At 40.8% G+C, this 13647-nt stretch overlaps 1 protein-coding gene across 1 annotated transcript in view; it reads left to right on the top strand.

The window, feature by feature from the left end:
* Positions 1 to 8146, top strand: part of wasf1 (WASP family member 1) — a 52325-nt gene extending 44179 nt beyond the window's left edge. Inside the window, exons 8-9 of the mRNA XM_056247170.1 lie at positions 6033 to 6580; positions 7664 to 8146. Of these exons, the coding sequence (XP_056103145.1) occupies positions 6033 to 6580; positions 7664 to 7821 (706 nt within the window). The 3' untranslated portion in view covers positions 7822 to 8146. The remainder of the gene's footprint in view (positions 1 to 6032; positions 6581 to 7663) is intronic.
* Positions 8147 to 13647: the final 5501 nt, after the last annotated feature.

Raw genomic sequence — 13647 nt, 5'->3', positions numbered from 1 at the left:
TGATTCCACAGAGAATTCTCCACCAATCACAGAAGCAAATCTTGCCAAAAGAACTCTTTAGCTCCACCCACTCCCATTGGTGCAAATTATGTAATTGAGTCGCTTTCACACACTCTCAAACTACTTAAATATTATATATACAGTATATACACTCACCTAAAGGATTATTAGGAACACCTGTTCAATTTCACATTAATGCAATTATCTAATCAACCAATCACATGGCAGTTGCTTCAATGCATTTAGGGGTGTGGTCCTGGTCAAGACAATCTCCTGAACTCCAAACTGAATGTCAGAATGGGAAGGAAAGGTGATTTAAGTAATTTTGAGCGTGGCATGGTTGTTGGTGCCAGACGGGCCGGTCTGAGTATTTCACAATCTGCTCAGTTACTGGGATTTTCACACACAACCATTTCTAGGGTTTACAAAGAATGGTGTGAAAAGGGAAAAACATCCAGTATGCGGCAGTCCTGTGGGCGGAAATGCCTTGTTGATGCTAGAGGTCAGAGGAGAATGGGCCGACTGATTCAAGCTGATAGAAGAGCAACTTTGACTGAAATAACCACTCGTTACAACCGAGGTATGCAGCAAAGCATTTGTGAAGCCACAACACGCACAACCTTGAGGCGGATGGGCTACAACAGCAGAAGACCCCACCGGGTACCACTCATCTCCACTACAAATAGGAAAAAGAGGCTACAATTTGCAAGAGCTCACCAAAATTGGACAGTTGAAGACTGGAAAAATGTTGCCTGGTCTGATGAGTCTCGATTTCTGTTGAGACATTCAGATGGTAGAGTCAGAATTTGGCGTAAACAGCATGAGAACATGGATCCATCATGCCTTGTTACCACTGTGCAGGCTGGTGGTGGTGGTGTAATGGTGTGGGGGATGTTTTCTTGGCACACTTTAGGCCCCTTAGTGCCAATTGGGCATCGTTTAAATGCCACGGCCGACCTGAGCATTGTTTCTGACCATGTCCATCCCTTTATGGCCACCATGTACCCATCCTCTGACGGCTACTTCCAGCAGGATAATGCACCATGTCACAAAGCTCGAATCATTTCAAATTGGTTTCTTGAACATGACAATGAGTTCACTGTACTAAAATGGCCCCCACAGTCACCAGATCTCAACCCAATAGAGCATCTTTGGGATGTGGTGGAACGGGAGCTTCGTGCCCTGGATGTGCATCCCACAAATCTCCATCATCTGCAAGATGCTATCCTATCAATATGGGCCAACATTTCTAAAGAATACTTTCAGCACCTTGTTGAATCAATGCCACGTAGAATTAAGGCAGTTCTGAAGGCGAAAGGGGGTCAAACACAGTATTAGTATGGTGTTCCTAATAATCCTTTAGGTGAGTGTATATATATATATATATATACATATTAGGGCTGTCGATTTAACGCATTAATTAAAATAATTAGTTATGGGGAAAAATAACACTATACTTAACGCTTAAATTTAAGATATCAGGGCAAAAATGTCCCTGTATCAGTTTTTGTCTCATATTTATATCATGATATAGTTAAGCTTCGTGCTTCGCTTCTGAATGAATCAGCCGTTTGAACGAATCAATCGGGTGAACCAATGATTCAATGACTCATTCATAAAGAGAGCCATGGGGTGCTTCTCAATTCTTATTTGTGCATCCTCGCTTCCTTTCCTCGCGTCTCAGCTCCACCCCCTGCAGGACGCGAGGGAAGGCTGCAAGGAAAGAAAATGAGGACAGAGGAATCGAATGAAAGTTTTTTTTTATACTTCGGAATACTTGATCACTCGAGCGTCACTTCACTGCGTCATCACCTGCGCTCAAAGGATCTGCCCTTATGTTGTTGAAGTTTGGTTATTTAAGAAATTAGTAATAAATAATAATAAAGCAAGATACCCTGGTGAAATATGTGAGATGTGTGGTTTATATAAACTGCAAAGGTAAAGTATAAATTCTCCTCCCCCTTCACGTCGGTCACAATCATTTTAAAGGTGAACTAAGTAACTTTTTTTACCTTAACCCTCTGGGGACCAGAAACGCGCGGGCGCGTTTTGGTCGTTTTTTTTTCACATAGCAGAAAAATAGACTTAAAGTACTACCATCATTTCTGTTCATATAGAGTTAAGAAATATGAGAAAATAATCTGTTAAATGTCTACTTTTTTATGTGCCCACATACAATCGAAATAAAATATTGTGCTTTTGTAAAATAAAGAAAATAAACAGGGTGTGCGTTCTGCCTCTCAGTCACCGTGAACTTTTTTTCTGGAGCACGTCTCTAATCTTCAACACAACTCAGCTAATACTATTCACCCAGCCATAAGCAATATATCTTTTAAATCGTTTGAGTTTGTACTTTTAAATGATCCGATTCAAAACTAAAATTAATATTCTCCGTTTATGTCATCTATATAAAAAGAGAGACGTGTCAGCCCGTCTCATTATCGTTCTCTCAGCTGATTATCTCTGGTAATGTGACACGCCCACGGAGAGCACGCGCTATTCAAACGCAAATATGTGAAGCAACACATTGAGACGCGTTAACGCCCGTAAACTCTGAAAACACACATTATTTTTTAGTCAGATTAATCTACTGTCGTCTTGCGCGGCTATATGAGGAACAATCCTGGGACATTTACCACTGGGTTTATTTTCACTGCGAGGATGAACAGATTCAGCTGAGAAGTAAGTGTTTTTTGCAAGTGCTTTGTTCTAATCGCGATATAGAATAACGTAGTGTCTGTAAACGGAAAAATAGCATACTGTTAAATGTGAATCATGTTTGTGTGTGTGTGTGTGTGTGTGTGTGTGTGTGTGTGTGTGTGTGTGTGTGTGTGTGTGTGTGTGTGTGTGTGTGTGTGTGTGTGTGTGAATGAATGAATGAATGAACGCACAGATACGCACTGTTACAGACTAAATAACATTTCGTTGACTCGTTTTGGATAAAGTTTTTACTCTAAAATAGACATCAAATAAGCTTTTTTTAGGAGTTTCTGCTCATATGTTAAATATATAGTATGTTTTGTCAATAAACTAATCAACTAAGATGTTATAGTGTTTGTTCAAGCTATATCAAAATAATGAATCCTCAACTTTGAAATATGTATGATCAAACTAAGACATTTATGGAGAAAGACAATTTTCTTTTCAAGATGTTTCCAACTCTAACTTTGAACTTTGAACTGAAATAAAAACATGTCTATATGGTGAAGGGTGTGTGATAGAAGTGTCCAGACTTATGCACCCTGTATTTATAAATCCAAACAATCTAAAAGCCATTCTTTTTTAAATCTCCTCATTCTTTGTGCAAGGCTCCTGTAATGATATGGCCTGATAGCACCTAATAGGGCCATTATGGGGAGGGTCTTTGTCTTTCTCAGGTGTGGAATGCCACACATATTAATGAGAGACCACGCCTCCTGCATAAAGCTTTCTCAAACAAAACACGTCATTAAAAATGTAAAAGACTTTATTGACTTATCTGAATGAGTAGTCAGGATGATTCTCACATAGTTTTGGAGCAAATATTCTAGGCTATGTGATACAATTTTCAAAAGTCTTGTGAAGAAATAATCAATATGTGTTTTGTGGTCTTATTTCAGCAACTTTCATTTTTATTTTTTTCAATAACCACGCATAAACATTATTCTATTAAAAATACAAACATGTACATACATGTTGCTCACTCATCATGGTAGCCAAGTTTGTGCTATATAGAGTGAATTTACACCTTTGCCATTAACATGTTTATAAATAACTGAAAAAAGCACAAATGTCAGTGCATGTCAAAACATCCCAAGGGCCCCAAAAACACTCTGGTCCCCAGAGGGTTAACCGAACAGCTTTGGAGTCATTGTAATGTTTATATTACTGATTTCGTGTTGAATGGTGGTCGTCTCGCACCCCCCTGGTGCCTGTGAGCCGCAAAACCACCCTTGCAACTTTGGGCCGGCGAGCCGCCGGCCTCAGTGTTAGGAAGTATCGTGTGATATCAGGTCTCGCGAGGTAACGAATTGCTTTACGGCAAAAAAACAGATCTGATAAAATGAGCATCAAACAGAAATAACCCGGCGCCGTATACATGTGGTGTTGGGCGCGCGCAGCTCTTAAAGGGGCCATACCTTATTTTCACTCGTTACAGCGTCCATCCTACTGAACAGGTACCGGTGTACAGGGGGAGGGGATCCGGCCGTGAGTGCGAGCCATCTCTGCGTGAGTGCTATTCACGACAGTACAAGTACTCCACAGCGACTCTAGGGGTCGCTGTTTGACAAAAACGGAATTCTTACTGAGTGCTGCTTTAAAGGGATAGTTCACTTTGAAATTAATTTTTGGTATGTTTTAGCTTACCTCAAGGGCATCCAAGATGTAGGTGTCTTTGTGTCCACAGTATTTTCAATTTTGATATTTTTAGGTCAAACCGTTCTTGTCTGTCAGTCATATAATGCAGGTCTATGGTCATCACCTCAAAGAGCAGCACAGAGAAGTCCAAATTAAACATGATTTAATGACTCGTAAATGTAAGTACACATTGATGGCCTAAGACACGAAACGAGCAGTTTGTGTGAGAAAACGAACAGTATTTATATCGTTTTTACCTCTTGTAAACACAGCCACGTCCAAGTGATCTGAGGGCGCGGGCGCTTCGGTCTGGAAGTGATCTCTCGCGTGTGTCACTCATTGTTTACACAGAACAGAGATTGTAGGTAAGACAGCTACTTAAAATGGTACTAATTTGCGCTTATCCGGGATGTTTAAACCGTCGTAAAAGAAAACAATTTTTTTAAAAATCAAATAAAACAATTGTATGAGTGACGTACACGCGTGAGAGATCACTTCCAGACCGCAGCGCCCGCGCCCTCAGATCACTTGGACGTGGCTGTGTTTACAAGAGGTAACAACGATATAAATACTGTTCGTTTTCTCACACAAACCGCTCGTTTCGTGTCGTAGGCCATCAATGTGTACTTACATTTACGAGTCATTAAATCATGTTTAATTTGGACTTCTCTGTGCATGCTCTTTGAGGTGATGACCATAGACCTGCATTATATGACTGACAGACAAGAACGGTTTGACCTAAAAATATCAAAATTGAAACTACTGCGGAAACAAAGACACCAACATCTTGGATGCCCTTGAGGTAAGCTAAAACACACCAAAAATTAATTCCAAAGTGAACTATCCCTTTAAAATGATTGTGACCGACGTGAAGGGGGAGGAGAATTTATACGTGCGTCACGTTTAGTCATAAAACACTTCCGCAAAGCATACAACTGTGCATCCTCGCTCATAGCTCCTCTGGAAGCCTCCTCGATCCTCGCCTCCTCGCGGTGCAATTAGAGAATTGAGATGTCCTTCAAGATGGCTGAGCTCGATCGGTCATAGGATGGAGGACGGAGGATCGAGGAGACGAGGAGGGATATTGAGAAGCACCCATTTACTTCATTCCTGAATGAATCAGCCGTTTGAACGAATCAATCGGGTGAACCAACTATTCAATGACTCATTCAAAAAGACACCCTTGCCTCATTTAGTATGCGCGGTTCTATGAATATGCAAATGAGCCCGCCTCCACTCACTCACTCAGCTCAGAGATCCACTGGTTGACGATCACACGTTGATCTGATTGGTTACAAGGTCGTTTGTGACGTCAGAAACACCAGCGATTTCAAACCGTGTTTTTGAGACTGTCTTTGGTTCACTGCAGTTTTAAGCAGAAAATACTCAGCAATGCTGTCGACTTATGAACTTACACATGGTTTGTCTTAAAGCATATTAAAAATAGACGTATAAACAACATTAAAAGTTGGATTTTTACTTTCAGACTTTTTAAAATCCCTATGGGAAAAACACTCTTGGAACAAAGGTCGCTGAAAAGTGTAGATTCCACGTTTGACATTTTCATGTTTGTAAGCTAACAATATGCTACGCTAATAGCAAAGCAAGCATACAAATACGTACTATTTGCATTGTGACATGTTTTTCACAAGGTTTGGGATCAGAACTCACATTTCCATCTTTTTATCTTCCAGCTCCAGCTCAGGTTTCTCCGACAGCGTCACTCAGTCTCCGGCTCGCACTCCTGTCTTCCTCAACTCGAATGCCCCGCCCCCAGCCCCGCCCCCTTTACCCCCTCCCCCGCCGCCTCTGCCAGCCAGCCAATCAGGTTCAAGGATGCGAGGTTCAGGCCCGCCTCCAATCCCTCCCTTACCTTCCCAGCATCCCCCGGCCATCCCCCCTCCCCCCGCCCCCCTCCAGATCGCCCCGGGTGTCCTTCACCCCGCCCCCCCTCCGGTGGCTCCGCCCCTTCACTCATCCCCCGCCCGCGGACAGCAGGCTCCGCCCACATGTGGCGATGGGATGGTTTTGCCGCCGCCCCCTCCTCCCCCTCCTCTTCCTCTCCTGGGAAACAGAAGCTCCTCCCCCTGCACATCATATGCCCCGCCCTCCATGCCTTCCTTCCCATCAGGGGCCGTTTCGTCGCCGCCCACTCACTCGGGTCACGAGGTCAAGCGGAACCCCTCAAACCTGCCGCCAATCAGCGACGCCCGCAGCGTCCTATTGGAGGCCATCCGTAAAGGTAGGCGGAGTTACGCACCATTTACTACATGGATTTATACATGAGATTATGATGTGATTATGTGACAAATAAGAAGCACGACACTCAAAAAAGACAAACAATGATTGTAAATAAACAAAAAAAACCTAATAAATAAAATTAATTAATTAAAATAATTAAAAAGATATAATGAAAAAATATGAATGCAATAAAAATGCTAATAATAAATCAATATAATTAATTATATGTAAAACAATTTAAATATATAATTAATGAAACAATATTAATGCAATACATTTAATTAATATATAATATTTATATATATATATATATATTAATATATCATTAAAAACTATAATTAATAGAAATGTGAAAATAATTAATACATTAAATATTTTTTTTAAATTACTATTAATTAATTAATTAATTAATTAATTAATTAAAATATTAATGCAATTAATGCATTAATATATAATTATACATATAATAAGTAAATTGAATTAGTAAATAATATATAATTAAAATGTATAATTATTAAAAATATGAAAATAATTAATAAATGAGTCTAATTTAAAAAAAATATTAGTGCAATAAATGCAATTAATCAAATAATATAATTAATACATAATTAATACAATTTTAAATATATGAAATTAGTCAATTAATATATAATAAAAAATTATAATATATAATAATAACAAAAATAATAGTAAATTATTTATTAGATAATTATTAGATAATAATAATTAATACAGTTTGTGAATGCATGAAGTGCAACTTATAAATTAAAAACTAAAATGTATAATTAATAAAAATATAAATAAATGCAAGTAATAAAATATTATATTTTTAACACTTTTGAATATAATAAATAAATTAAACAATGAAATAGCATTAATCATAATGTATTATTAATAAAAATATGAATGCAATAAATAAATGCATGTAATAAATTAATATAATTTTTTATAAATTATTAAATTTATACTAAATTAAACAAAAAATTCATAATTCAAAATGTATAATTAATTTTTAAAAAGTAGATGAACTAGTAGCTGTGCTGAGGCTCTATATTGAAGCTCGGTGTGTGTGTGTGTGTGTCAGGGATCCAGCTGAGGAAGGTGGAGGAGCAGCGGGAACAGGAGGCCAAACACGAGCGCGTGGGGAACGACGTGGCCACTATCCTGTCCCGTCGCATCGCAGTGGAGTACAGCGACTCCGAGGACGAGTCCGAGTTCGATGAGGTTGACTGGATGGAGTGAGAGTGTGTGTGTGTGTCTGTGTGAGTGTGTGTGTGTGTGTGTGTGTGTGTGTGTGTGTGTGTGTGTGTGTGTGTGTGTGTCCCGTCACATCGCAGTGGAGTACAGCGACTCCGAGGACGAGTCCGAGTTCGATGAGGTCGACTGGATGGAGTGAGAGTGTGTGTGTGTCTGTGTGAGTGTGTGTGTGTGTGTGTGTGTCTGTGTGTGTCCCATCACATCGCAGTGGAGTACAGCGACTCCGAGGACGAGTCCGAGTTCGATGAGGTCGACTGGATGGAGTGAGAGAGTGTGTGTGTGTGTGTGTGTGAGTGTGTGTGAGTGTCTGTGTGTGTGTGTGTGTGTGTGTATGTGTGTGTGTGTGTGTGTGTGTGTGTGTCCCGTCACATCGCAGTGGAGTACAGCGACTCCGAGGACGAGTCCGAGTTCGATGAGGTCGACTGGATGGAGTGAGAGTGTGTGTGTGTGTCTGTGTGAGTGTGTGTGTGTGTGTGTGTGTGTGTGTGTGTGTGTCCCATCACATCGCAGTGGAGTACAGCGACTCCGAGGACGAGTCCGATGAGGTTGACTGGATGGAGTGAGAGAGAGTGTGTGTGTGTGTGCGTGTGTGTGTGTGTCTGTGAGTGTGTGTGTCTGTGAGTGTGTGTGTGTGTCTGTGTGCATGTGTGTCTGTGAGTGTGTGTGTGTGTGTGTGTCTGTGAGTGTGTGTGTCTGTGAGTGTGTGTGTGTGTGTCGCATCGCAGTGGAGTACAGAGGTCGACTGGATAGAGTGAGAGAGTGTGTGTCTGTGAGTGTGTGTGTGTGTGTGTGTGTCGCATCGCAGTGGAGTACAGAGGTCGACTGGATAGAGTGAGAGAGTGTGTGTCTGTGAGTGTGTGTGTGTGTGTGTGTGTGTGTGTGTGTCGCATCGCAGTGGAGTACAGAGGTCGACTGGATGGAGAGAAGAAACAGACTTTAGGAAGGAGGAGTAAAAACGCTCATCAGATCTCAGTAAACCTTCTTCCTAATAACGGTTCCATCAGCCAATCACAGTCCAGGACACATGAGCCCTGCTGTGCTCCAGGCTCCCAGAATGCTTTGCTCTCATGTTTTCTAACCACACGTTCCACTTGTTGTGCAATTGATGAACGGAAATAAGGGTTTTTCACCCGTCATCCTTCTTTCATTCGAGTTTGTCTGTCTTTATCCTCCACATGAACACAGTGGGTGTTCTGTTGTCCCGACAGGAGTGTGTCTCGACAGGAGTGTGTCCCGACAGGAGTGTGTGTTACACTTTAAATATCATCGAAAGCGTTCTTCCGTGTCAGAGATGTGATGTTGGATGTCATTGTGCGGCTGTGAAAGGAAGCGAAGGAATGCTTGAGGAGGAGTGAGATCTCTCGTTCTGGTCATATTTCACTCCGCACTCTCAATCAAGGAAAATATACTGAGATTTTTGCATTCGTAAAAATTAAACTGTTTTTTTTTATTTTTTTGCATTGTGATGTTATTTTCATGACAATGCATCATTTTGTTTTGCATTACAGTAATAGAATTTTGACAAAACACATTTCAACGTCAAGAAATTTAAGTCACAATTTAAATATACATTCAAAATAATATTATAAATTACATTATTGATATCTGTGTGTGTGTGTGTGTGTGTGTCTGTGAGCGTGTGTGTGAGCGTGTGTGTGTGTGTGTGTGTGTGTGTGTCTGTGAGCATGGATGTGTGTGTGTGTGTGTGTGTGTGTGTGCGTGTGTGAGTGTGTGTGTGTGTGTGTGTGTGTCTGTGAGCGTGTATGTGTGTGTGTGTGTCTGTGAGCGTGGATGTGTGTGTGTGTGTGTGTGTGTCTGTGAGCGTGGATGTGTGTGTGTGTGTGCGTGTGTGAGTGTGTGTGTGTGTGTGTGTGTGTGTGTCTGTGAGCGTGTATGTGTGTGTGTGTGTCTGTGAGCGTGGATGTGTGTGTGTGTGTGTGTGTGTCTGTGAGCGTGTATGTGTGTGTGTGTGTCTGTGAGCGTGTCTGTGAGCGTGTGTGTGTGTGTGTCTGTGAGCGTGTCTGTGTGTGTGTGTGTGTGTCTGTGAGCGTGTCTGTGAGCGTGTGTGTGTGTGTGTCTGTGAGCGTGTCTGTGTGTGTGTGCGTGCGTGCGTGCGTGCTTCTGTGAGTGTGTGTGTGTGTGTCTGTGAGCGTGTCTGTGCGCGCGTGTGTGTGTGTGTGTGCGTGCGTGCGTGCGTGCGTGCTTCTGTGAGTGTGTGTGTGTGTGTCTGTGAGCGTGTCTGTGCGCGCGTGTGTGTGTGTGTGTGCGTCCCTAAAATGGTCTTAATTTCCTTGTTTAAACATGTATTTCGGGGTGAAATATGACATTCACGAGATTCATCAAAATATTGACACTTTCCCATAAAGGTCCAGAAAATAGAAACATTGAACCGGTGTGGCCTTTTTCTCGGGCCTATAAATTGCAATTTATTAACAAATAATAATAATAATAACAACAGTTTGCCCAAACATGGTGCCGTTCTGAAGCGCTGTGTGTGTGTGTGTGTGAAGGGTGTGTGATGGTGATGTGGACGAGGCTGAGTGTGTGTGTTCCTCTTTCTTAGGCCTTATGGTGTGTGTAAATGTTGATGAGTTGAATGTATTCGTGCTGTTACTACTTCTGCCTGCATTTCTCCAGCGCTCGCTGTTTCTATGTTCCAAGAGATTCAGAAACAAAGATTAAACATGATTTAAAATACTGTATACTGTGTGACGTATGTAACGGTTTACTGTAACAGTTTGCTTGAATTAATAAAAACTAATGTTTAAGGTTCAGGCCGTAAGGTTTATTATTGACATGTTCATTCATAAGTGGAGTTTGGGGACAGAGATAGAAATATTTATACATTTAAATGTAAAATTCATGAATAAATCTACTTACGAAACATATTCACAGGAAATTATGCTTTATAAGCTGGAAGTTGTTGATCTAACAGAAAATAAGATTGAAAACATTGATTATCAAACCAAAGGCATAAGATGCCAGTTCAAAAATCGTATTATTATATGTTAATTTAATAATAATAAATATATATTTTTTAATTTAACAAGTTTGATTTTAAGTTTGGTTACTTTTTATAAAACCTATTTTTAAGGAAATGAATGTCACTCTCCAGCGCCGCCCGTCGGTCAAACTGAGAAGCGCATGCGCTGAAACCCGACCTGTCATGATCAGCTGTGACCTGTAGATGTCGCTGCAGAGAGAGAGAGAGAGTGTGTGTGTGTGTGTGTGTGTGTGTGTGAGTGAGAGAGAGAGAGAGAGAGAAAGAGAGAGAGAGAGAGAGAGTGTGTGTGTGTGTGTGTGTGTGTGAGAGAGAGAGAGAGAAAGAGAGAGAGAGAGAGAGAGAGAGAGTGTGTGTGTGAGTGTGTGTGTGTGTGTGTGTGTGTGTGTGTGTGTGTGTGAGTGGGAAAGCGAGAGAGAGAGAGAGAGAGAGAGAGAGAGTGTGTGTGTGAGTGTGTGTGTGTGAGTGAGAGAGAGAGAAAGAGAGAGAGAGAGAGAGAGAGACAGAGAGAGAGAGAGAGAGAGAGAGAGAGTGTGTATGTGTGTGTGTGTGTGTGTGAGTGGGAAAGCGAGAGAGAGAGAGAGAGAGAGAGAGAGAGAGAGAGAGAGAGAGAGAGAGAGAGAGAGAGAGAGAGAGAGAGAGAGAGAGAGAGAGAGAGAGAGAGAGAGAGAGAGAGTGTGTATGTGTGTGTGTGTGTGTGTGTGTGTCCTGTAGATGTCGCTGCAGTGGCAATAATAGATCACTGCAAATAGAAAATCATCTCATGATAAAACAAATCACACAAGAGTGTGTTGTTCTGGTTGTGCACGTGACTCCATCTTCATTCCACAGGTGTGCTCTCTCTCTCTCACTCACACACACACACACATACACATACACACTCACACTCGACTCCCTCCATTTAAAACTCCTTAAATTAAACTAAAAATGATTTTCAATTACTTTAATACGGCAAGTTTGTCACAATTTAGCCTTGAGTCTAAAAATATGAAACACTAATTTATGCGTTTATTATGACCGGCAGCTCCTCGTGCACAGAGACCACAGTAGGCTATATAGTGTGTGTGTGTGTGTGTGTGTGTGTGTGTGTGTGTGTGTGTGTGTGTGTGTGTGTGTGTGTGTGTGTGTGTGTGTGTGTGTGTGTGTGTGTGTGTGTGTGTGTTAGTCTCTGAGCATTTTCCTGGAAATGAAAAGTAGTTGCTCGTTTAATCGATCAGTACGAGACTAATTTGCTGGATGATTGAAACACTAGAATGTTTAAACCTTCAGCTTTGCAGTGTGTCGATAGTGTGTGTGATTGTGTGTGTGTGTGTGTGTGTGTGTGTGTGTGATTGTGAAGCTGATAAACAAGATGAAGATGCTGATGACGTTGATGATGAACGTGTTGTGCAGTGGGTGTGTGTTGCTAAGGTGACTAGAGGCGCGTTACAATTCAGATGGTTCGCGTGGGCGCGCATGAATAAAAACATGTGAGCGCGCTTGAGAAAACCCTCCGCAGACCAGAGACCACACGTGACCAGCAGACAAAACACTTCATCCACTTCAGAAATGTTAAGAAACTACAATTATAACACAATTAATCCAAAATAAAATGATGCAGAATCCAAGCTAAAGTCCCGTTCACACCAGCACGAACTATAACGACAACTAAATAAATTCCAATATGAATAATCAAATGTGAAAATAAAACACTGCATAGTTTCCACTGTAAATTTCAAATTGTTCCATCCACAGCAGCGATATTATTATGTTTATTATATTCGTGCACCTGTCACTTTAAATGCGCGATCTCCTAAAGCAGGGTGGATTCTGATTGGCTGTCAATGTTTTTTTATCGTTTTTCTTCTAGAAAACAAAAATCGTTCTGAAAGTAATTCCGTTATCATTACAGTAGTTGTGATGTGGACTCTGCTATTCTTTTACATTTGAAACTATTTTTAAAACCATATTTTTTATCGTTATAGTTATCGTCCTCTGTGTGAACGGCCATTAACGTTCTGTCAAAGTCACAAACAAATATTCTTCCAGTAACGTTAATAGAATGTTCATTCAATTTTTTTTTAATTCAGAATGTTCAGAGAACATTCAAAAGTAACGATCACAATGTTTGAAAAAGACTAAAGAAATGAATGTTCCATTAAAGAAAACGTTTTTAACATGTTTAAAAAAGCTGGATGTTTTGACCGTTCAGAGAACATTCAGAAATAACGTTTCCATGACTACAGTGATGTGAACACTCATAAATGTCTGCGTTGCTGATTCTCACACTGACCGTGAACTCGAGGTCAGAGATGACGTCACTCTAATAGAGGTCAATAAAACACATTTGAAAGCATTTACACGTATACTTTTGGGGGGGGAAAAAACAACAACAACAACAAAAAAAAACAACAACAACTTTTAAACAGCATTTACCCGGCACTTCCGCCCAGTAGCGTGAACGCGCAGAGCTCGATGACGTCATGCACGCCTGCTGAGGAAACAAACCAAATGTTCACTGTGAATTTTGTGGACTGGAAATAGAGACAATTTTGCATTTGATTCATCTCTTTTTTTTTTTTTTTTTTTTACTCTCCAAACTTTCTAACCATAGAAAGAACGTGGAAACCAACTTTTTCACATTATATAAATCTTCTGAAACAAACTTTAAAAAGCTCCAAAAACATGTAATGTTATAAAAGCACTGAAATCAATGTATAGACACTCACTGACACTTTATTAGGAACACTTGCTAGAACCGGATCAAACCCCTTCTCCCTTCTTGATTGGCTGATTTACACAGTGTTTTTTGCTCATCTGAGGTGACATTA

Source organism: Rhinichthys klamathensis, unplaced genomic scaffold (assembly GCF_029890125.1).
Source record: "Rhinichthys klamathensis goyatoka isolate OS25496 unplaced genomic scaffold, OSU_Roscu_1.1 h1tg000043l_1, whole genome shotgun sequence".
NCBI lineage: Eukaryota > Metazoa > Chordata > Actinopteri > Cypriniformes > Leuciscidae > Rhinichthys > Rhinichthys klamathensis.
The sequence above is the reverse complement of the archived record's forward strand: the minus strand, read 5'-3'. Positions and strand labels throughout refer to the sequence as shown.